Below are 25,376 nucleotides of genomic sequence, written 5' to 3'. Positions count from 1 at the left end.
AAAAATTATATGGACTTGGCCCACACTAAAATCGTATGGATCTATGCTAATTCATGTTATTTATTAAAAAAAAGTCACTATATAAAAAAAGATATAATATCTGAGTAAATATAGATTGTAAAGTTTGATGATGTGGAAAAAAAACTGCAAAACTTTGCGCTAGCAGACATTGAAGCTAAGCTACAAAGCAATGGCAGCACATTACGTAAATTCAGCGAAATGCCATATCCTAATGATCTTATCATAGAAGACGGGCAAAACAAAATGATAATGGACGAGCTTTCCTATGACCGAGGGAAGTTAGAAGAGGAGTTCCAGCGACTGTTTCAAGGATTAACAACTGAGCAACGTGGAATTTACAATGAAATTATGTCAGCTGTATCACGAGGAAAAGGAGGGGTGTTCTTTGTATATGGATACGGAGGAACAGGTAAGACGTATCTTTGGAGATTGTTGTGTGCCTCATTAAGGCGTAAAGGAGATACCATTTTGCCAGTCGCATCAAGCGGAATAGCTTCTTTATTGCTTCTGCGCGCGAGGAAGAACTACTCATTCTAGGTTTGGACTCCCGTTAAATGTTGCTGAGAAGTCAACATGTGTTGGCATTAAGCCAGGCTCGGAATTAACCAGACTCCTTATGAAGACAAAGTTAATCATATGGGATGAAGCTCCCATGATGCATAAATACTGCTTTGAAGCTCTAGATAGGAGTTTAAAGGATGTTATGCAGTTTGTGAATCCTGCAAATCAAGATATCACATTTGGTGGCAAGGTTGTAGTTTTTGCTGGTGATTTAAGAAAAATATTACCCGTGGTGCCTAAAGGAAGCAGACAAGACATTGTCTTCTCAGCAATAAATAGTTCTTACTTATGGGACTTTTGCCGAGTACTTAGGCTGACAAAGAACATGCGCCTTACAACAGGTTCAAGTAATTAAAATGTTGATGAAATTAAGAATTTTCATAATGGATACTCAATGTTGGAGATGGCTAAGTTGGAGGGCCAAATGATGGTGAGGCCGATATTGAAATACCCCATGAAATGTTGTAGATGGGGGACATGACCCTATTGCGACAATAGTAGAAAGCACATATCCTGACATAGCGGATCACATTTGGGAACCAAGTTATTTTCAAGAAAGAGCTATTCTTGCTCCAACCAATGAAATTGCTGAGACGGTTAACGATCACGTGTTATCTCAATTGCCAGGTGAAGAAAGAACTTACTTGAGTTCAGATGCAATTTCAGTGGAGGAAGGAAATTTTGGAATTCATGAGATGTATTCAACAGAGTTCCTAAATACAATTAAATGCGGAGGATTACCAAACCATAGTATACGACTGAAGGTTGGAGCACCAGTGATGCTCCTAAGGAATATTGATCAAAGTTCTGGGCTATGTAATGGCACAAGATTGGTCGTTAAGCACTTAGGCGATCGCATTATAGAGGCTATTGTGGTATCTGGTAGTAATTTGGGCAATAAGGTCTTCATTCCACGAATGACGCTGACTTCGTCAGACTCAACAAAATTTCCCATCAAGTTCCAACGGAGACAATTCCCTTTGGTTGTGTGCTTAATGACAATCAATAAAAGTCAAGGACAATCACTTTCGCATGTTGGCCTATATCTTCCTCGGTCTGTTTTCAGCTACAGACAATTTTATGTGGCCGTATCAAGAGTTACTAGCAAGAAGGGTTTGAAAATTTTAATAGTTGATAAAGAACGTGGAACATCAAATGTTACCACGAACGTAGTGTACAAAGAAGTATTTCAGAATGTTGGTTAAATACTCTTATTATTAATGTTACTCAATAATTAATTTTTATTTTCATCCACTTTGTTGACATGTATTTTTTTTACCTCAGATTTTCATGATTTATATTGCATGCGAACTTTAAGTGCTTCAAAATATGTTGCAACAATATTTACAGATATTACATTTGATGTACACAATTATCTCAAAAAATAAACTTCCCGTGCATTTTTGCACGGGTTAAAAGCTAGTAGATATAATATATCTCTGTTTATTTGAAATGGAATATCTATAATTATTGCATTGTAGATTATTATATGCTATATTGTAAAAAATATCAATATATTGATATCAAAATAGGATAAGTAAAAATATTTGATGAATCAACATTCAAATTGTAAAGGAAAGAGTAAGCTCACTACTAATGAAACTGTTTTCTAAAATTTTCTCGACCAAATAAAGAGTGGCAATTAACTTAGAAAACACATTTTTTTTCATAATACTAGTTTACTGGTAATTAACTGATCAAAAATTATTAAAAGAGACGGTATATTTTTAATATAAAAGTAGACATAGTCACTAAATGGATTAAACTAGTCACCAAATGAAATTAACCTAGTTACTATTGGGCTAATTCGATCGCTTTTTAATATTGAGCTTACCATTGCCTAATTTTAGTTTAAAAGTATTAGGCGGTCTTTAACTCTTAACTAATTTGAAGAAAAATAGCGGAGCCTATCATAACTAATTTAATGTCCACATACATTGATAAAATTATGCTTCTTAAAAAATGATAATATTTATAGATAAATATAACAATATACCATGTGCATTCCATAAAATTCTTCCCACTTTTTTGTTTAAGAATAATGTTCCACGAAATTCTTTCCATTTACGCTTTATTTCATTTTTGGCAAATAAATATATTATTTTATTACCTATTCGCCCCATCCTATGGACCCACTATTTTGTATACTGTTTCACAATCACATTCTCTTTATAAAAAATAATAAAGTACACACTTGTACACTATCTCACCTATTTATTTAATAGATGATAAATAACCCACTTCCATATACTCTCTCCTCTTTTTCCTGATATTTATTTGGAGTTACAGTAAATGAGTAGAACTTTTTTTTTGAAAGAGAAATTTCATTAATTGAAGGCCAAACGACATCTACAATAGATATTAAAGAAAAACAAGATACAATTAAACAAGGTTAAATCAAATTCGTCTTCGAAGAAACTATAATGAACCAGATCGAGCAATACATCGTAACCCCCTTGTATTTGCTGAATCAAACAGCTATTGATGATGAAGTCTATAAATGAGTAGAACTTTATGGAATAGAGGTTGTAGGTTTTATCTGTCATATCACATATTTAATACTTTCTTCATATTATTTTTATTACCTGCATCGTTTAGATTTGGACCGCTCTCTAAGTAAGAGATTAGAAAAAATAGGTTAATTAGTAAAGTGAATTTAAAATCGATTACAGAATATGTATAAGATAATAAATTTTAATTACAGTTTTCACCAAATACCCCCGACAAATTAAAAAATTCACCATATACCCTCAATGTTTCAAAAATTCACCATATACCATTGAGTTTTCGAAAACGTGCACCAGATGCCCTTTTTCTAACTTTTGTTAACTCATCGTTAGCGTTATTTACCATTTTTCCAGTATTAATCCTAAATCCTAATTCTAATATCTAACTCTAACCCTAATCTAAATTTAACCTTATCCTAATAATCTAACCCCTAACCCTCCCCTCCCCTCCACCCCAGCCCAGCCCCCACCCCTCCACCCCACCCCATCCCCCACCCCTACCCCTCCACCTCAGGCCAGCGCCCCACCTCTCTCCCTCCCCTCTACCGCCGTAGCACCCGTCCCTCTCCCCTCCACCGTCCAGTCTCTTTTGATTTCGCCGGAAAAAAGCAACACCCACCCCTCCCCCTCCCTCCGCGAAAATCGAGCCAACTAAGCCCAAAATCGAGACGCCCAATCCCCGATTTCGAGGGGGAGGGTGCCATTTTCATGCTCTCTCTCTCCTCTGTTTTTCGAGGGTGGTGCTGGGACGCCGGTCCTCTGTTATCATTGTTCTTGCTGTTGGCCGAGGAATACGACGGAGAAGGGGAGGGAGTGGGGACAGGGCAGCGACGGTGGAAGGATGGGAGAGGGGTTGCGGTGGTGGAGGTCTGGTGTGGCGGCAAATGATGCGGTGGTGACGATTTGAGGCTGGGCTTGGCTGGGGTGGGGTGGGTGGGGTGGGGTGGGGGGGGGGGGAGGGGGAGGGTGGGGGTTGGGCTGACAGGAGGTTAGGGTTTGGGTGGGTTAGGGTTTAGGCTTAATGATGGCAAAATTGTAAATAACGCTAACGACGAATTAATGAAGTTAGAAAAAGGGTATTTGGTGAACGATTTCGAAAACTCAAGGGTATATGATGAATTTTTGGAACATTGAGGGTATTTGGTGAAAATTATAATTTGTCGGGGGTATTTGGTGAAAAAACCGTTTTAATTATTCTAATTAAACTATCTATTTACCTTTTCTAATCTCATGCTTAAAATGCGTGTACAAGTAAGCACAAACCCATATAACAAAGGAATGAAGTATAAAGAAAAATCATCAAAAATAAAGATATCAATACTGATAACAACTTTTCAAATATCGTACAAACCTTAGTTCCTTACAAAAAGAAACCGAGAGAGTACCAATATCTGTTTATCGTAAATCATAATTGTGTCTCCAACAAAATAAACCATTGACCAAAAATCTTTTTTTAATAAAAAAGACCAACCAGATATTTCTCAGGAGAAAAATAAAAATCCATAATTGAGTGAACCACAAGACACATACAACAAAATTTTCTCCTATATTAAATCTCCATTTATCAAATATCATGAAGTAGTAAAGTATTACTTTTGACGTGCACAAAAACAACAACTACTTGTAAATTGTAATCAACGGCAAAGAACCAACCCCCTGAAAAATGGGACCCAATTATCCAAACCACACCCAAATACCCAATAAAACACCTCACTCTTCTTATTTTTTTCCCAACTCTTTATTATTACAACCCTCATTTTCCTCTAAACCTAAGTAACAAAAACCTAAGTAACAAAATCCTCTTTTTGAAGTAATAAACATCATTTTATTTTATCCAAATTCCACCCCCACTTAAGACTTAGCCACTTGACCCAAATATCTTTTTTATTAACCGGATCATCGAAGGTGGGTTCGAGCCGCCATGACAAGACGGTGCTCCCATTGCAGTCACAATGGGCACAACTCTCGAACCTGTCCGAACCGTGGGGTCAAGTTATTTGGGGTCCGGTTAACCGATGGTTCAATCAGAAAAAGTGCTAGTATGGGTAATCTTTCTCTTCATCAAAACGGTGTCGTTGGTAATACTTCTCCTGCCGCCGGTGATCTTACTCCTGATCACCTTAATCCTGTTGCTGATGGTTATGCTTCCGAGGATTTTGTCCCTGGTAGTTCTTCTAGCCGTGACCGTAAAAAAGGTGAGATTTTTTTAATTTTTTTTTTAAATGTTGAATTTGAATTTTGGGTTTTTTTTATTATATGTTTTCTGTTTTTGGGTTGTGATTTGATTTTTTTTGGGGGGGTTTATTGGTTGGTTTTTTTATGGGTGGGAATTATGATTGATTTGGGTTTAAAGTAGTGAAGTTTTTATTTTGCTGAATATGGTAAAGTATTGTCCTTTGTGAGTTTTTAGGGATTGATTCAGTTGGTGTTAGGTGGGTTGAAGTTTACTTTATGAAATGAAATTACTGAATTTTCCCTTTAATTGGGGGAATTAATTGTGAATTATTTGCTGAAAGTGGTTGATTAAGTTAAAGGGAGGAATGTTTGGGGTTGGAGGGAGTTTAATTACACACAAGTTATGGGAATTTCTGGAAGTTTTGATTAGGTATTTTTTGGGAAATTGAAATGGATTGTTTGGTTATATGAAATTGGGGGTGCTTTTGGAGATTTTGGGGGTTGGGTTTATTATTATTAATTGGAGCTAATTCAAGTATTGTAGTCTTCATTATAGGATTGGGAATCTATTGTGGGCGGAGTGCGCGATAGAAGTTTTTTGAGGTGTGGATTTGGATGTGTCTGTGGAGAAGGAGGAAAGGAATCAGGGGAGTTGTTGAAGCATGATTTGTGGGTTTATTGAAGTGTGGGTTTTAGAGGATATGATTGATATTGCATTTTAAGGTGGATTGTGTTATAATGATGAGATGATTTGGTGAAGAAGTTGGTAAATGCAAGGACACCAGTTAGTGGCCATTCGAGCAGCTGAATGCTTGCACAAATGGGGTATGTGATATGTGGTATGCGGTGTGGTTCGTCATAGTTTAGCATTGCTTCTTTATTGAAATTGATAGGGTTGATTGTTCCATTTAATCTTTTCTTGTCGATGTGGGCTTTTATGATATAGAGTTTGATTTGAAGTTATGGACTTTTGTTATTTAGGCTGGCTTTTATGATTTTCATTCAACCTTAGTGCAAGTTCAGTCCAACTCATGGAGCAAAAAGGTAATGGAATCAAATAGGGTGGGAGGAACGGTAGCAACAAGTGTTACCTTTATTCGATGTAGTTCTACAATGAAAAGGAAACACTTAGAGCATGTTTGGGAAACATAATCAAATATGTATTCTCTTTCTTCTTGTTTGGTTCAACCACTCCTCAATCCATTATTATTACTCGGCGGTAATGGATTCCTCTAATTTCTTACCTTCCTTTCCCCCTTAAGTAACAAAATCTATTTGTTGTTGGTAAACATTTCCTTTCCCTTTCCATTTCAAAGCTTGAACCAAATACCCAACAAAGGTAACAAATTTTGTTACCATTCTATTGCTCTATCTGACTCTATTCTTTTTCATTACATGGCTTGGTGGTATGAGTATGCACTCCCCTAGTTTGTTACCTTCCCTTGTCGTCAAGCAAAAAAATCCATTTCTTACTGGTAATGGTTACCATTTCCTTTCCATTCCGTGGTTTAAAGCGAAAACCCAATAATGGTGATAATTTTTGTTTCCATTCTCCTCTTCTTTTTAGTATCTTTCCCTTTCCATTTTAATGGCTTCAGCCAAACAAGGACTTGTAATTATGGGACTGAGGAGGGTATTCTAATGCATGACCATAGGATTGAGGACGGAAATGACTAGGTAGAACAAGTTATACTCATGAAACGGAAATCACTTCTCCATCCCTTGTACCAAACAGCATATAATCGATTTGGTTCTTGTTTCTGTTTCCAACACTTAAAAATCTCCTACTGAAAGAGACTCTTAGTATTTGCTTTATCGAAAACCTCTATAGTCGATGTGCATCATTCAAACAGCTAGAGGGACCATTAAAAGCGTAACTAATTCAAAGACCGTATTAATTAATGATGCAAAACTTGGTGCATATTTTTGGTGCACTACATGATATGTTGATACTTGATAGGATATCATTTTGTCATTTGATGCATTTCTTTGCTGTTTGACTCGAGTGCTATGCTTAAATTTTTCACGTGGACTTGTTATGATCCCTGTTCTATTACTTCACTCCAGCAAGATGAGAGTGTTGCAAGTGTGGATGTCTTGACTCTTCATTGATTCTAGTATCTGTACTGCTGGTTGATTCTTTTTCTGGTTCATAGCTCATTTTTTCTTTTTGAATTACCATGTCAGAAATTGGACTTGATTGCAAACATTTTTTTCTAATTATTTGACCACATCCTCCATTTCATATGAAGGTTGAGGCTGGACTTATAGGAGTAAGACTACTCAATCAAACATATAATTATATCTTTATATTCTGGGCTCTGTTCATGGTGAAAATTAGGACCTGTTGGTCTGTTCTCTTCAACTAATTTTTACTCAACTGAAGTGATTACTGATCAATATTTGTCATGAAAATCTACTTTTGCTGATCTAAATTGACTTTTATCTATTATAGCAGGTTTTTGCAGTTGACATTAATTATTACTAATGTTAACTGAATTTTATTGATTAAAACTGATTTTAATTAGAAATTGATTGCTATAAGTTGAAGAGAAATAGGATTTAGGTCTTCTGGTTGGTATGGCTCCCATCACAAGCTTTTGCTATTTCACTAATTCTAGTTTGTTTGCTTCTTGGTACTGCATTTGACTGCTAAAATTCTTACAACATATCCCACTAGGATCCGTATGGTTACTATGTTCTGAATGTCTTGATTGGTCTGGGAAAGTTCATTCATTTTCTTTTCGGTGTTATGAATGTGATTTCACAGGTTAAGCGACTCTTGAGTCGTCAGGCTACCAAGTCTATTAGTGGTGTCCCCAATTACGATGACATTCTCTTTCTTTCAACAGGTATTCCATGGACAGAGGAGGAACATAGAATGTTTTTGCTGGGACTGCAAAAGCTCGGGAAGGGTGATTGGCGGGGAATTTCACGTAATTATGTGATATCGAGGACACCAACCCAAGTAGCTAGCCATGCTCAGAAGTATTTTATAAGGCAATGCAATGTGTCCAGACGGAAAAGACGCTCTAGCTTGTTTGACATTGTAGCTGATGAGGTGATAACTGTTTGCTGCATCTTAATGAATACTGCATTTGTTTCTCAAAAGAATTTCCCTTTTTTCCATTTAGTTTGTTTTAGTGGGATTCCTTTTTTTTTTTTTAGATTATGGTCGAAGTTTTTTCTTGAATATTGTGCATTCCTTGTAAAAGGAAACAGAACTATCGAAGGAGTACCCACTATCTCTAATCATATCCACCTTTTCTCTTTTCTCAATATAATATTACCCACTATCTACATTGACATCTATTTTTTCTTTTCTTCTCAAATGTAATGCTATCTCAGCTTTTCTAAGTTCTACTGACTTCCATTAGGTCTATACACACCTTTAACCATTAATACTTTTTAGTACTTATCATTGAAAGTTATAAAAATTTGATACTATGAAAATACACATCGATACGAATCTAACAAGATCACACATGATAATTTTTTTTTTCTTCTTATAATTAGATTAAAAAAGCTGGTCAATGTTTTAAATTTTGATTACTTGAATGGGTAGAACTTAGGAAAATGGAGGGAGTAGTAGCTTCACCTACGTGCTCAACAGAAAAAGGCGTCCTAAAAGGGACAACTGGTGTGATAAACTTTGGAATATTGAGATTACGTGTAGATACTTGTTGTGAAAGGAACCAGCTTTTGATGGGTGGTCCATGGTACTCCCTCCGTTTCTTTTTGTTCTTTCTATTTGAAATCAGAGGGAGGGGGGTAACCAAGGATCATCCTATGTGGGAAGAATCTTGATATATACTTCTTCCGTTTCAAAATACTTGACACGGTTTGACTTTTGCGCTAAGGAAAAATATAGTCACGTGAGATCTTGTTAGATATGTCTTGACATATATTGTTAGGATACCAACTTTTTATAATTTTACTTATAGGGAATTAGAAAATTAATGGTTAAAATATGAATTGGCAAGCGTGTTAAGAGAAATGTGTCAAGTATTTTGTAATAGAGGAAGCATGTAATACTTTAGGTCTACTTTTTGTTTTTTGATAAAGTAGGAGAATTGTACTAAATTAATTGGAAAAATAAAGATTCTATATGGGCCTACTTTGGAATAAAAATAGGAAAAAAGTAGTAACTAGTAACTTCAATGAGGGCATTGTAGGAAAATTAAACACCCAAAATAGAAAAGATTCAAGAGTAGGAAGATATTTTTGAAACGGCCTAAAAGGAAAACGGGATTAACAAAAATAAATGGAGTATATAATATATGTAATTCCTTTCGCATGCAATGCTGAAAAAATTGATTTCTATTGAAGCTTGAGCAATGATCTTTTGATAATCTGCTGAACTTCTAGTCAAATTCAGAATTTTCGATGGCTGCTTTCTGAATTGGTGATGTAACTTGGGCATTAGCTTGGATGATCTTCCCCATCCACATAATATCACCCTTTCTCAAGTTTGTCAGTTTGAGCATCTTTCTCTTATTACAGGCTTTCAGAGTATCCAATCCCTTTGAAGTACTTGGATGTTGTTAAATTGAGAATGATCAGTGCATCTCTTCAACTGTATTTAGTTTGTACTGCCTAAGGTTGATTTTCATTTGCAGTCACCATTATGTTTTAGTGATCCATTCACTTGCTTGCAAAATCACTGCTGCTTACCTCCCAGACTCATTCCTGTGTATCCATCCATTTTATTGGAGTTGCACCTCTATTGAATAATTAGATTTCTTTTTTCGTTTCTTCTATGACATTATCTCACAGTTAGATACTCCCTCCGTCCTCTATTAGTTTACCCGTATTCCTTTTGAGGATGTCCCTTATTAGTTTACCCCATTCTTTTTTTTGCTATTTTTGGAATGGGACCACAAACTTTTCATCACACATACATTCAACTTTAATATAAAATAATAGTTTCTCTTTCTTTCTATGACCCACAACATCATTTCTCCTAAAACTCTCTGCAAAAGAAAGGGGTAAATTAATAGAGGATGGAGGGAGTATTTAACAATAGAAAGGGTAGTTTAGTAATCTTCAGTTGTGAGGTGCACAAACGTTTCCCGCTCTTGTTAGATGTGTAACTGTTTTCTCTGGCACTTCCATACTTGGGCTGACTTGTTATTGTTGCTTCTGTAGGGGGGTGATACACCAATGGAATCACATGATTTCCTCCCTGAGCATCCGTCTGATATTCAAACACAAAATAACAACCACCCTTTGCCTCCTGCTCCTATCCTCGATGAAGAATGCGAGTCAATGGCATCTAGCAACTCAAATTCCAATGAAGCAGAACCGGTTTTAATTAAGCCCGAACCCTCCCAGAGTAGCTCCAACCCAACCGATACTTCACAAAACTATTACCCTGTTGTATATCCTACTTATGTTTCTCCTTTCTATCCGTATCCCGTCCCATATTGGACAGGGTACAATCCCGAGCCAACCAAGGAGGCACATGAGGTGGTTAAGCCCACTGCAGTACATTCAAAGAGCCCAATCAATGTTGATGAGCTCGTTGGCATGTCGAAATTGAGCCTAGGGGAAACCATTGGCAGTGGGGAGCCCTCAAGTTTGTCACTGAAATTGCTCGACGGTTCCTCTAGACAATCTGCTTTTCATGCCAAACCTGCCCCTAGTAGTTCGGATATGAATTCGGCTGGCAGTATAATCCATGCACTCTGATTGTGAAAGAGAAGTGCTATCTACAGAACATGTTAGGTGAAGAACCACACATAGGACGGTGGGATCTACTCCGAAATGAAATTACAAAATTATCCCCCTCTCGGCCTCACCTCATCCACAGAACATAAACAGGTTAGTATTGTTAGGTTTTAGTTGAGAGCTTGAGCTCGAGCTCTGTAGTTCTAATGTCAATATAAGAATGATATCTGTGCAGTTTGAGTTTTTGTTTTAGCATATGTTTTTGTTTATGGGATTATGATTAGGTAGGTGGTATTTTCTGTCAAAATCTATTCTTTTCTAGGGTCTGGAATTGTGTGTAATGTACCTGGATATGCTAAAGCTGCTTTCTGAAAATTATGCTTCAAAAGACCATTTTCATTAGCAGTGCTATAAAGATCAATAGTCTTTGTTATCTGTAAACTTTCTGTAGGGATATTGTTGTTACATTTTCTCTTGTTATTGCTATTGTTGCACTTACACAATCGCCAATTGGTGTCATTTCAGGAAGACCTCATCCTATTAGAATTAAAGCTTTGACATTGTTGTCGTTGCATTTGTTAAGGGTTTTAGTGAGAGAGAGTGAGGGAATGAATACGAGTATAAATACATAAGAAGTATGTATACATGATATTAGTAGAAAATAATATGGCGGGCATTTAGCAATCCAGTTTGTTAAAGTAGTAACCAGATGTAAATTTATGGTCACTTTGGTCCATTGAACTGGTAGATTGATTAGTTGGTTTGAATGGGAATTAAGTTGGATGTATAAATTTTAGCATGCGTTGCTTCTCCCCTCGCTTGCTCCACTCCGAAGTTGCGACTTTATTGATAAAAGTAATTATCCTTGGGTGTTTTTTTTTTATTAAAAAAAGTATCTTTGTTACATACGATGAGTAATAACCATGAGAAATTTAATAACAAATTGACAATTAGCAAATAAAGAACACATGCTGATGTTTCATTTTGAGAGTTAGGCTACTTGAACAATTGTTCTAAATCAAAAATATGAAGATGAGATATTTGGTAAATTCATTCGTGTGACGTGTGAGTACCTAATAAGGCCGCGGTTCAATGGAGCTTCGGTCTCAAATGTATAATGGTGAACAAGTTCTTCATTCAAAATTTATATATTCGAGATTTCGAGGATACAAAAGGCCCTTTACCCCATATCTATTGAACATAGTAACCTAATAGGGAATATTGACCTAATATAACAATGGACGATTTAAACAAAATGATAATCACGTATTGAAGTGCTAATGAGTTGACCTTAAAAGGTTGTTTGATAAGGACTTCACCAAGTTATACCCACTAGTATTTTAAGGAGATTGATATATCTATCTATTCGACGTGGACAATTAAAAAATGATTAACTCTATTAATTATTAATATCTTTTTTAGTGGTGGATTACCCATTAGGTTGACAGTTTTTTTCGCCGACAATTTAGCTTAACAACCATATAGGTCTTAATCATGTTAGAGTTCGTAACTTCTTCAATCATTCGTATTTTTTCGTGCTGAAGACTAAAAATTGGCCTAATCATTCAATCAAATTCCAACTTCCAAGGGCATGTTCTCTTTCCCCAATGCCTAAACTCTCCCTCTTATATTGTAGACTAGCAATTATGCACGCGATGCGTGTTATATTGTTTTAAAACATAAATGGTAGCTTTTTTGAGCATAAATAAAGGTAAAATTTGAAAATTAGACATACTTGTTTTTTTGGCTAGCTAAATATCGTTAGTTAAGCCTATAAAACTTAACCAGTTAATCCTTTTATTTTATTTAGACTATATATCTTTGAGGTTATTAAAATTAAAACTAATAAGCAATAAAAATTACGTAGATTTACTTAGGATTTCTTATATTTTTATCAACAAAGTATTTTGTGTTAATTAAATCATTTCACTTTGTTAATTGATTGTATTTACCTTTTTGATGTAATACTTGATTGTCTATTGATTGATCAAACATTTGATTGATATATTTTCTTTTTTTACCTTTTTCAGCATGAATGTATTAAGTATTGTGCATCCACTAGTAAAATAATTGCTTATTGTTGTGGTTTTACCCATACGCAACAATATATCACGTAAAAAGAAATATAAAATAAAGATATTGCTGCGGTTTCGGCCTAAAACCGCAGCCATATGGTATCAATAGGAAATTGTTTGAAAAAAAAGTTGACTATTTGACCAGATATATTGCTGTGGTTTTTGTCAAGAACGGCAGCAATATATTAAAATAATATATTAAAATAATATTTTAATATATTGTTGTGGTTCTTGCCAGAAACCGCAGCAATATCATTAAAAAATATTTAAAAAAAGTATAAAACACACAGTTAGGATTTTTTTCCTCACTTTTCCCTCTCCAACCTCACACGCCTTTCCTATCTTCCTCTCAACCTCTCACGTCGTTTCTCTCTCCCTCTCAACCTCTCATCTCCTATCTCTCTCTTCCTCTCTCTTCACTTTCTCCTTCCTTAACGGCTGACCAACTGATTTGACAAGGGCTGACCAACCTCTGACCAACATTTATTTTGATTAAATATTTGAACTTTAGTTTCCATATTAATACTATTGTCCCGCCAATTTCTTAATAGACCGGTAAAACCAGTTGTGAGAAAATTTATAGTAGTATGTTTTTGACAATTCCTTGACCGATACCAAGTTCTTGATTGTCCAATATATATAGCTTTAAGAGATAATCGCTTAGTTGGCTATAAAGATTTCCTTTTAGTTATGATTCAAACTAATATTTGTAATGGTCCAAACTACTTTAATTGTTGTCCAAACTTTATAGTAGACTTAACCGATCCATGGATATTAGACACTTTAATTCTAGATGTCCATCTTTCAAATAATTCAACAGTACAATTTAGGGAATATGTTAAATATTTCGCATTAATTTACCGTGTATATTTTAGACTTCTATCTTCTCAACTAAATGCAAAATGTTTACTTCATCCCACTATATATGAAACTATACTGTTAAAAGTTGAAACTAAAAGTGCAGCTACTTTACTCCTAAAAAATCAAAATGGAATGAAATTACTATTCCTAAATAATTTTTAATTCATTATAATCCTCCTAGAAATATTACTCAAAAGAAAATTGATCAAATTATAGAAGAACCTGATGGTCAAGTAATAATAAAGTTAGGTACTAATTTTGAAAAGGCTAGACCATCAACCTCTTATGAAAGTGCTCGACCTTCATACGAAGAAAACTCATCTAATAATCCTCGAATGTTTGCCTCTAAAAATTTACATTTTGAAGAATTTTCAAAATTCTGCTATAAAAACCAATACCTGAGCCAGTAGGAGAATCTTCTACTAATTCAAATTCACCTACTTCTTAGCCATGAAACCACCTACCTTTTCCTCTATTAATGTTATTAAAAAAGGAATTTCAAATGACTTAGAATATATTCATAATGACTTTTATTCAAAAGAAAATAATGATAAAAAGATTGGTTCTTTAGATGTTTTGATCAAATTGCTAGAAATCATGTCAGACTAGAATGGATTTCTGATATGAAAAAATTAGAAATTAATATCCTTTTTTTTCACGTGGTTCTTAACTTATACAATTTAAAATAATGTATTTTATAGAGGTGATCATTTTAGCCCGGCCCGCGGGCTCGGCCTGGCCTGTTTTTGGGCAGAATTTTGCGGCCCGCCCGGCCCGGCCGAATTTTTTTTGGTTTTGGGCGGGATTTGGGCAAGCCAAAAACGACTTTTTAGACCCGTTTTGGCCCGCAAATAGCGGGCTTTGGACACAAAAATTCGGCCCGAATCTAGGTCCGCCCCGGCCTGGCCCGACCAATGGGCAAATTTTTTTTGCCGTGGCCCGGCCCGAACCCGGCCCGGACCGGCCCATGATCACCTCTAGTATTTTACCCTTTCAACAAAAATCAAATAAATATGACAAGTAGTTTAATTCAAAGTTGGACTTTAAAAGATGGAAGTATAATGAAATCTATTCATCCTCCCTTAACCGAAATTCAAGTTAATAATAATGAAGGATATTTTGTTATGGCTCCTTTTAAAAGAGGTAGAGAAGATGACAACTCCTCCTTTTCTAGTTTAGATAACATAAAAAAAATATGTCATCAAAATAATTATTCAAACCAACTTCTCACTACCATTTCAAAACAAATAGAAGTATTATCTATTCAACTAGAGTCCAAAAAAACTTCTGATTGATGACATTACATCTAAACTAGGAACATTATCTATAAATAAAAAGGAAACAAAATTTCCCTTTGACATAGCTGCTCCACATATTAATACTTCATGTATTCCAATATATCATCAAAAATCTCTTAATTTACCTGAAAAAAAACTCCTTTAATTAGTAAGATTGAAGAAAAATTATCTAACCTAAGTACTTCTAAATCAACTAATAATATTAATATTTTAGATAAATACAATTCAAATAAAATAATAAATTCTAATGATGAAGAAAATGAGATTAATAAAATAAATAATAGTTCTTGAAAAAATGTCTCTAGTATAAATTATTATACTAGACCTACTCCACCAGATATTCAATATGAAGAAGACATAAATTCAGAGACTCACAATATGACAGAACTGCAGTTTATGAATGGTTTATTGATGGAAAATCAGAATATGAAATATTAAATGTTCTTTCCGAAATGACTATGGCCATAACTACTTATAGGTCAAGGAATTGTCAAGAACATACTATTATAGATTTTCTCACAACTGGCTTTACCGATCAATTAAGAAATTGATGGGACAATAGTATTAATATGGAAACTAAAGTTCAAATATTTAATCACGTCAAGATAGAAAATGACCAACAAGCTTTAGATGGAAGTCCGATTCTTATTAATATGATTGCTATGCATTATATTGGTAATCCAAAGGAAGAAATGTCAACAAACCAAGTTGTTCTTACTAATCTTAGGTGTCCTACACTTGATGATTATCGCTGGTATAAAGATGTATTCCTTAGTAGTATTTTCAGACTAGGTGATTGCAATCAATCTTTTTGGAAAGAAAGATTTATATCTGGTCTTCCATCTCTACTTTCTCAAAGAATATTCATAAAATTAAGAGAAAGTGCAGGTCAAGATGAAATTCCATATGATAGTATGACTTATGGACAAATATTTTCCTTTGTTAAAAAAGAAGCAATTGCTTTGTGTCAAGAATTAGCAATTCAAAGTAAATATTCTTCTGAAAAAAGGGAAAGACGTAGAGAATTAGGAAGTTTTTCTGCTGCATTTGGATTACCCAAAATTCACTCTTGCATCAATAAAAAAAATATAGAGAAAATTTGACCAAACTAGAAAAATTATTAACGACCCATATTATAAAAAAGACCTTTAAGGCACCCCCAGAACCAAAAGAAAATTATAGATTCCAAAAAAAATTTACTGTTATAAGTGTGGATGAGTAGGTCATAAGGCTAGCGAATGTGACTTAAAACAAAAGGTCAATGAATTATGTGGTCATGATCCATACCTTCAACAAAAAAATTTAGCCTTATATTCACTAGAAACTTCCTCAACACATAACCTTACTGACCATAGTGAAGATAATCTACTTCAAATAAAATCAGATAATGAGTCAACCTCTTGTTGTTCAAAAGAGTCAACCCATTTTATCAAAAAGGATGTTATAATAATATTTGTTCAATTTCAAAAGATTTATTCTCCTAAAAATTACTTTTTATTAATCAAAAATATTTTTCAATCATATACTCATTTAATTATTTCAGATGTAGAAAACTCAACATTCTTCTAGTTCCAAAACCAAAAACCTATACCTCACACAAAAAATAAGAATTCATACCCAAGGGATTCAAGATCTACTCAAAAACTTTCCCCCACCACAAAAGACTTATCAAACAACCTCACTCAAACAGCCAAACCCATACTTTACCTACAATACATAAAACAATTTCCAAACTATTCAAATTTGAACTAATCATTCAAATATATCAACTTCCAACCGATATGCAGAAAATCATCATCAACAAAGTAAAGCAAAAAAATTTAAACACATGGTATATCAATTTCCTAACATAGGAAAAAATATCCCCTTACAGCATTTGGCGAACATGGGGACAGTCTACATTAATATTTTCATATTAACAAACTGGAGAATTTTTACTATCAACTAGAGAACTTCAAAAGATTGATCCATATTTTCAAACATGGAAATATGGCTTGATAAGGAAATTTTACGAAGTACCATAACCAGATATAGAATTTTTTCAAGACTTCACAAAATTCCAACAATATATATTTTCAATAGTATGTTCCATTCAAAGGAAAGAATGGATATATGAAGAAATCATTTGCGCCAATATAGAAATGATGAACGGCAAAATCAAACCAATCCACTACTTCATACTCATTAATATAATAAAATGTGATCTTTATTGCAAGGATCCTGGCGTCTTACTGTAATATCCCGAAAATTTAAACTTGCTTAAATTATATAATAATAATTAGTGGCTAATTTTTTTTCATCTAATAATAAGTTATAATCGAAATTTCGTTATTTTATGTCCAAGTAATGGATAATGATTTGTTAGAAGATATATATTATTATGTACGACAAGAGTTGCAATTGATAACAAGTTATGTTAATTGATTAAAGTAAGAAAACAAAATAATAAACAAATTAGATATTAGAATTACTTCTAATCCAATGATAGGACAAATTAGTGGTATTAAGAATGGAAAGGAAAAGAAAAGAGAAAATAAAAGAAAAGAGAAAAGAAAAGAAAAGAAAAAGAAATAGAAAACTCAAGCAAAGCACAGAAGAATACGTTTCATCAACATTTCAACCCATTCCCACATTTTCTTCACAAACCAACCCAAATACCCAACAATGGAGTTTTAACTCCACTCATGGATTATTTTACACAAACAAACTCAACCTCCATTAAAAATTCCAATTCAAACCAAACCCATCCAAAAATACAATTTTCATCAAATCAAACCCACCCATGGATTCTAACTCCAAAATGAATTATTCTTGCTCAATCAAACTCATGTTCATATAAAATTCATTTCTCACCCCAAATCACCCAATAACCCGTTTAATTCCATTCAAATTTCATCAATTCAATTGGGTAAAATTTGAGCTCAACCATGGCTATAAATAGCCATGTTCATTCCCTCAAACCACCATCCCCTCATCACTAACAATTCATTCAAAAACTCCCCGGAATCCCCCTACCACGCCGGAAAACACCACCCCAAAACACCCCTCAAATCCCCTGTTTTTTTTTTTCGCACAACCCCTCCCTTTTACTCCTCTGTTTTCGGACAGCCACCGCAGCCCCACCGCGGCGCCGCCGCATTCCTGCGCCTCCTGTGCGCCACCATAGAACCACCTCACCGACGCCTTCTCTCTCCTCTCGCCTACACCCTCACTCGCTCGCCCCTTCTTTCTCCTTCTTCTCTCTCCCTCGCACCTCACCTTCGTCGTCCTCACGCTGCACCACCAGACTTCGTCGCTCGACGGAAGCCGACGAACACCATCATTCCACTGCTGTCGGAGCTCTGACCCCACCGCCGGCCATTCTCCTTCCTCTGCCCTGTTTTCGTGCCTGCTCAAAATGAGCAGAGGTATGAAAATACCTCTCACACCTTTTGTTTTAAAACTTTGGTTGTTTTTTTTGTTTAAGCCCAAGTATAACTTATTGTTAGTTAATTATAACATGGGCTTAAAATCTGATTTTAATTTTAGTAAAACCCACTAATAAGATTCATGTATTTAATTTGTTAGAATGGGCTAATTAATTAGGTTATTTCTTTAATTAGTTGTTCTAATCAAGCAACAAGACCTAAACGAATTTAGATAATTATCACCGATGATTCACCTTATTTTTGTAATATGAAATTGTTAGAGTTACTTAAGTTAGTGGATTAAATTATAAATTTACAATAATTATTTATGATAATAAACGATAATATTACGAATTGACAAAAACTTAGCAATAACGTCACTAGTAATTATCAATATATTCTTATAATATGAAAATAATAAAGGAATGTTAGTAATTTACGATTAATTGGGTTACGATAATTGAAATTGTTTTATTAACTTGTTGAAGATAATTTATGTATTAAATTGAACAAGGTACTTAATAGGAACATATGATAAGTTAAATTATAATTCTATTAATTATAGTAACGTAAGTAAAGTTAATTATAAAAGTTGAAATAATGAATCTTTGTAACATCACCAACGACCACTGTTTTAATTTATAAAATGACGAATATGTTTAAAGGGACCATATGACTAGTGGAACGAAGTTTCGAACGAAAGGTTAACAAGAGTATAACATGATCTTAATGTTCAATTTATAAAATACGAAATGGTTATAACAAGACGTTCATGCTCACAAATAATGAATTACGACTTAGACGCTTATAAGTTGTTAAGTGAAAAGGGAGCCTACGACTTTATTTCAACCACAAAGAAGTTAATATATAAAACTCCTACACACCTCCTAAATTGGACACATGATGGAAACGGATCAAGGAACTTAAATTTAGAATAAAATATTAACAAGTCTTTTTATTAATCCCTTAATTGATTAGATTAAACGGAAAGGATATTACAGCCTCCCCCGGCTTTCAAGGTTATTAAGCAGGAATCCAGGTAACATCTATTGCTAACACCCACGATCCCCTTCGAAATGTGTTTATGAAATGATGTTTATAATTATGTTAAGAATTTTATGATGTGATTCTTATATGGATTGTGGGATTAAATTGTCTTTGAATGATTTTCGTAAATGATGATCTTATGAGTTATTGATGCTCAAGTATGATTTGTGAAAGATCTATGGCTGATGCCGATGAATGTTAAACGAACGAAACATGCATGATAAATAAAAGTGAAAGAGGTTCTGGCGGTATAATGTTATGCTTATCTACTTTATGGTCGTGCACGTACCTTCGCACCCGCCGTACACCCGAAAAGGGAGCTGGGCTCCTTGAGGGGTACCGCATGCTATTTTGGTGCGAGCGGTGTATCCAAAAAGGGAGCGGGGCTCCTTGAGGATCATCGCATGGTGGTGTATCCAAAAAGGGAGCTGGGCTCCTTGAGGATCATCACATGGTGGTGTACCCAAAAATGGAGCTGGGCTCCTTGAGGGTCATCACATGTCTATACTCGCCAGTTACCAAGCTAAAAGATGAAAAGATAATGGGAACTTATGAAGTATCACGATGCTATTTATAATTGTTTGCTTTGCTATTATTTCATTACGAATTTGAGATATGTTTTACTTCTCTTCTCCCTGTTTGCAAATAAAATGAATTGAAATGAATTTACGTTGTTAGGGTAGTATGTTACTGAGCTTCGGCTCATGATGTTTTGTTTTCTGTTTTAGGTATGAGCATAGCCATTGCAAGTGCGCTGTTAATAAGGAACATGTTCAAGGGAAAGTGTGCGGTATCTGGTGTTGGAAAAATTAGTATTATTTGGGTCGAGTATTTATGTATAGTTATCAAGGACTATTTAAGGTTGCATTGTATTGGTGGGCCATATCCCACAGGCTTAAGTTCCATTTCCGCTGCTAAATATGAGCAATTGTGTTTGATTAAGGTTATGAATTTTCGGGGCGTTACACTTACATCCTACTCAAGCAAGAGCATATGGGTTTTTCTACATCATCCGGAAAATTGAAGAATTAATCCGAAAAAACGACGAAGATCCATTTACTTTTTATCCATTGCGGAAATACAGCAGTTGTTTTTCCTACATGGCTACAAGAGCACTTTATTACCGGCGTTAACCACTCTGAACCATTAAATCCATACTTATCTCAACTCAGAGCTGGAAATTTCTATCTCAAGAAGGCAAAACACTATTATTCAAATTATTAGAAAATTGTCCGAAGGATCTTCCTGGCAAAAGCTGGGCATTAAAAATAAAAAGATCCCACTAAGTGAATATCACTTCGGAAAAAATAAGGGATATATTTTAGTGAAAGTATTGGGTCAGACCGTCTGATCCAATATTCTTGTCAGACGGGCTGAGCCCAGTACTATAATATACAGCAACGACGGCGGTCGAAGGATTCTCCATCATTCCCACATAAAACCCACCACCACCACCACAACCACCACCACATTACAAAGCCTCATCCATCTCCACCGCCACCACCTCAATTCTCGATGTGACACTCTTCGCTCTCTTGCCGGGTGGAATAGCGGCAGCCACCACTGCAACTGGACTGGTATATCCTGTGACCCATCCACAAACAATGTGATTGCGATATCTTTGACTGAAAAGCAGCTCTAGGGAACAATCTCGAGTTTTCTTGGTAACCTGTCAAAACTTCAGGTTCTTGATCTAACCACTAATGCTTTTGTTGGTCAAATTCCTGCTGAACTTGGAAATTGTTTTGAACTCGTAGAACTTACCCTATTTGATAATGCACTCTCTGGCAACATTCCACCTGAACTAGAAAACCTTCAAAACTTGCAATCACTAGACTTAGGGAACAACTTCCTCAATGGAAGCCTTAGGGCTGTATGATAATGAGCTAACGGGCCTGTGCGGAAGAGTGTTTATAAGGAATGAAGAAGAAGGAGAAAGTGAGAGAAAGCAGAGGTTAGTTTTCTTTTCAGTTGGAATTTGTTTTCTTTCAGTTGGACTTTGTTTTCTTTCAGTTGGACTTTTGTTTCTTTCAGTTGGACTTTGTTTTCTTTTAGTTGGACTTTGTGTTCTTTCAGTTGGACTTTGTTTTCTTTCAGTTGAACTTTGTTTTCTTTCAGTTGGACTAACTGAAACAAAATGAAGACTATCTGAAGAAAAATGAAGACTACCTGAAAAAAAATAAAGACCAACTGAAACCCAAGTAAGTCTAACTGAAGCACAAAAACCAACTGAAAAAAAAGAAGATTAACTGAAAAAAAAGAAGACTAACTGAAACAAAATGAAGACTACCTGAAAAAAAATGAAGACTACCTGAAAAAGAATAAAGACCAACTGAAACCCAAGTAAGTCTAACTGAAACACAAAATCAACAAAAACAAAGAAGACTAACTGAAAACAAAATGAAGACTACCTGAAAAAAAATGAAGACTACCTGAAAAAAAATGAAGACTACCTGAAAAAAAATTGGAACCACCTGAAAGTCGTCCGATCAAGATTATAGTCGGACGAGTCCGACACAATACGTTCTCTATATTTTATTAACATTTTCAATGCAGGTATTTTTATAATGACTCATCAAATATCATGTATACCACCTGACTATCTGATGAATTCTAAATTCATCACCCAAAGGCACAAAAGGACAACATTAAAATTACTACAAAAAGACAAATGAACAAATGTCCAAACATGCAAAAACATCCACCGGGCATGAAATGCATACTCCTCCATATGAAGCCAAAATTCCATTCAAACATAAATCCAAGAATCAAGTTATCAGGCAAAGCAAAGATCGAACACTCAAGTTATCAGAAAAACTCAAAAGAAAATCTGTTTCTCATTTCAAGCGGCGACACTTATCGCCTATATTTCACATTAATCCAAAATTCATGTACTATAAATAGCTATCTGTATTCTCATAGCAAAACAAAAGTGTGTTTTTCAGTACAAAAAATAGAGAATTAAGAATCAGATACAAACTCCTCACGCTCAAAATTAGTTGTTACTCAATCCTTGTATAAGTTCATTTAAGTTCAATCAAAGTAAATTATTATTCATATATGTGTTTCATTTTTAATCGTTTTCAATATATGTTCAAAATATCAAAACTGATTTCATTTACTTATTAATCTGATAATAATTAACGATCTTTTCGAAATTAAAAATAAATTTCGAAATCAAAAATAAATTTCGAAATAAAAAATAAATTTCGAAATCAAAAATAAATTTCAATACTTTTATTTCCAAAGTTTTAAATTATCCTTTGACGAGATTAATTACCTACCGAACAGTCCCTTTTTGCTATCTTATTAATCTGAAGTACAAAAGAGACGGTACTAAACCCGTCCAGTCCTGGGGATAATATGTATTAAGTTTAGTTCAACTATCTAGTGTTAGTACTTTTCAGTATATTGTTGCGGTTTCTAGGACAAACCGCAATAATATACTCTATTTTATAATAAATAATAAGCATATTGCTGCGGTTTCTAGCCAAAACCGCCGCAATAGGCCACTTAATGACCGCAGCGATAAGCATTTATTCTACTAGTGATCGTCAAAAAAATGTACTAAGTCTTTTGCTCAATTGTTTTTTTTGTCGCTCAATTATTACTTAATTGCCTCCAACATTTTTGTTAATTTGAGTTTGACTTTCTTTTATCCTTTTTCTATAGAGTGATTGATTTATTAATGGCCTAATGGGCAATTAAGTAAATTTATAAGGGGACACCATAATTTTCCCCCTTCCTTTATATAATATAGATTTGTAGGTTCTTCACAAAGTGCTCCTCGTACCTCTATTATTTATACTTCCTCAATTCTTTAAACATTATAGCATTTTACCTTTTACAATTATAACTTTGGTTATTCGAACTATTTATTTGTAAAACTAAAAAAACTTTTGGTACACTCTCGGTGTACTCAATTCAGTACATTTATGATAAACTCAGAGGAAAAAGAGAACAGGTTCCAAGGGCTACTGTCATTTAGAACAGGCTTAACATACCTAAGCATAGGTTTATATATTGGGTAGTTGTGCGAGAGAACAGGGGCAGTTCTTGGCCCATGCAGTATAGGCGACGAAATAGGGCCCCAAAAATAGAGGGGCCCCGAAATATATTATATGTATTAAATGTTTGAAAGAAAAACAAAAAGAAAGCATTTGGATCAATGGTAAAGTGGTAAGGGATGGAGTATAAAGGGGTGCGGATTCGATTCTAGTTAGGAGCAAATTTATTTTTACTTTTTGATGTTTTAATTATGACTGCTGACTCATCACCTATTCACATTAATAACAACCATCACGCGTGGTTTTTTTCTTTGGTTGCTTCAAATCTCCAATTCCCCATTAATGGCTACTCTCTTCTCTCTCCTCTTAACTATCTCTCATTAATTTCTACTCATATTCCTATTTTTTTTGCGATTTTCAAATAGATGTATTTAGATTATTTTAATATGATGTAATTATATATTATTTTCAATGTAAAGTATTTTTTTTAATTAAAAATCTAATATTTTTTATGAACTAAATATGAAGGGCCCAATTTTAAGAGAGCACATAGGGCCCCGTTATGTTTGCCCCTCCCCTGCGAGAGAAGTTGGTGTTAGCAGCTCAGATCAGTGTCTAACTTATGCTGCTGGGGTTGAAGCACATCAACATTTCTTTTTTCAATGCAAGTTCAGTCTGGAATGCTTGGAACTTGGAAGAGATGAACAAATGGCTTCACATGGGCACTAGTGCAACTTCATTGCAAGGCATAATCAAATGGATCAGGAATAGTAATAATTTGAAGTTCACGAAGAATATTATAGCTGCAGGCATGGCTACTGTGGTCTATTGCATATGGCAAGGCAGGAACAACAATTACTGGTTACATTGTTCACCTAATATATACTAGTCTTACATGCACGCAATGCGTGCGATAACGTGTGATAACACATGAACTCATGAAGTAGAATAAAATTTATTGGGTAGAAAAACTGTCTTTACATCTTATTTTTTCAAAAAACTGATGTTCAGTTTAAATATCCTACTTTCCCCTCTTTTTTTCATTCAAATGAAACAGTTAGTTATCCTCTATTTTTTTTTTCTTTTTTTCCTTTTTCTATTTTTTGGTGTCCCTCATGTGCTGCCTTATATAATAGAGATTAGTAGTAGTATTAGGCAGATCAAAGAGATTGTAAAGGGTAGCATTAGATTGATTATGCCTAAGAAGATTAGCATAAGAGATTATAATTGGTTTATTAGTCTCTAGAAGAATGTTATTATGTTGATGTAGTTGGCCTTGTTGTCATGCTCAGAGGCCAACCTAGTTGGTTCGTTGGCTTGGCTTGGCTTTGGCTTTGGCTTTGGTATATGATGTTTTGAAGTAATGAAAATTTTATTACTTAGCAAAAAAAATTATAAAAATATTTATCAAGACAAATTCAATAACATTTTTACATAATAATATTACTTTTTATAAATTTGTTAAAAACATTGATCGAAGTGGGGTATGTAAGTAGTTTAAAAGTCAAACTCTTATTGTTGTAGCCTAAACAATCAAATGATCACAAGGAGACATGCGGACCAATCAGAAGCGTCTACGTGTCCTATTAAAAGGAGGAAAAAGGTGGTCAATTTTACAGGTTTTTTTCTTATTAAAGGATAAAAGCCCACTTTTGGCCTAAATGAATATTCAGGGTACCACCCCAAAAATGGCTGCATATGATTGCCTGATGCTCAGTTCCCAATCATTGCTTGCCACATGTCACAA

At 34.6% G+C, this 25,376-nt stretch overlaps 2 protein-coding genes and 1 long non-coding RNA gene across 4 annotated transcripts; all 3 read left to right on the top strand.

The window, feature by feature from the left end:
• The first annotated feature begins 219 nt into the window (after positions 1-219).
• On the top strand, positions 220-1,787 carry LOC125497910 (uncharacterized). The gene is made up of 3 exons (XM_048645631.2): positions 220-430; positions 699-929; positions 1,051-1,787. Exons 1-3 carry the CDS (start codon positions 220-222, stop codon positions 1,785-1,787), a joined length of 1,179 nt encoding a protein of 392 aa, XP_048501588.2.
• A 3,029-nt stretch (positions 1,788-4,816) lies between these two features.
• LOC104892779 (transcription factor MYBS3) lies at positions 4,817-11,367 on the top strand. 2 transcript variants are annotated; one of them, XM_048644929.2, is made up of 3 exons: positions 4,817-5,284; positions 8,035-8,325; positions 10,413-11,367. In XM_048644929.2, the coding sequence occupies exons 1-3, from the start codon at positions 5,105-5,107 to the stop codon at positions 10,953-10,955; spliced, it is 1,014 nt and encodes a 337-aa protein (XP_048500886.1). In that variant the 5' UTR covers positions 4,817-5,104; the 3' UTR covers positions 10,956-11,367. The 2 variants fall into 2 exon arrangements, with proteins under 2 accessions (XP_048500886.1, XP_010677080.1); XM_010678778.4 differs by having other exon boundaries at positions 4,818-5,284; positions 8,117-8,325.
• Positions 11,368-17,724: 6,357 nt separating this feature from the next.
• Positions 17,725-21,885, top strand: LOC125497591 (uncharacterized). The gene is made up of 3 exons (XR_007274568.2): positions 17,725-18,575; positions 19,554-19,614; positions 20,351-21,885. It is a non-coding gene; the product is annotated as an uncharacterized LOC125497591 (long non-coding RNA).
• The last annotated feature ends 3,491 nt before the right edge of the window (positions 21,886-25,376 follow it).

This window comes from Beta vulgaris, chromosome 5 (assembly GCF_026745355.1).
Source record: "Beta vulgaris subsp. vulgaris cultivar EL10 chromosome 5, EL10.2, whole genome shotgun sequence".
In the NCBI taxonomy this organism is placed as follows: domain Eukaryota; kingdom Viridiplantae; phylum Streptophyta; class Magnoliopsida; order Caryophyllales; family Amaranthaceae; genus Beta; species Beta vulgaris.
Note: the sequence above shows the minus strand (reverse complement) of the source record. Positions and strands in the feature narration are given on the sequence as shown.

What these genes read in the sequence shown, in the direction of transcription:
- LOC104892779 (XM_010678778.4), top strand. Translation starts at nt 5,011, where the DNA reads ATGACAAGACGGTGCTCCCATTGCAGTCACAATGGGCACAACTCTCGA. An exon ending in TAGCCGTGACCGTAAAAAAG is followed by an intron (nt 5,285 to 8,116) that starts GTGAGATTTTTT and finishes TTCTTTCAACAG; the next exon opens with GTATTCCATGGACAGAGGAG. An exon ending in TTGACATTGTAGCTGATGAG is followed by an intron (nt 8,326 to 10,412) that starts GTGATAACTGTT and finishes TTGCTTCTGTAG; the next exon opens with GGGGGTGATACACCAATGGA.
- LOC125497910 (XM_048645631.2), top strand. Translation starts at nt 220, where the DNA reads ATGCCATATCCTAATGATCTTATCATAGAAGACGGGCAAAACAAAATG. An exon ending in ATATGGATACGGAGGAACAG is followed by an intron (nt 431 to 698) that starts GTAAGACGTATC and finishes ACTGCTTTGAAG; the next exon opens with CTCTAGATAGGAGTTTAAAG. An exon ending in GCGCCTTACAACAGGTTCAA is followed by an intron (nt 930 to 1,050) that starts GTAATTAAAATG and finishes GAAATGTTGTAG; the next exon opens with ATGGGGGACATGACCCTATT.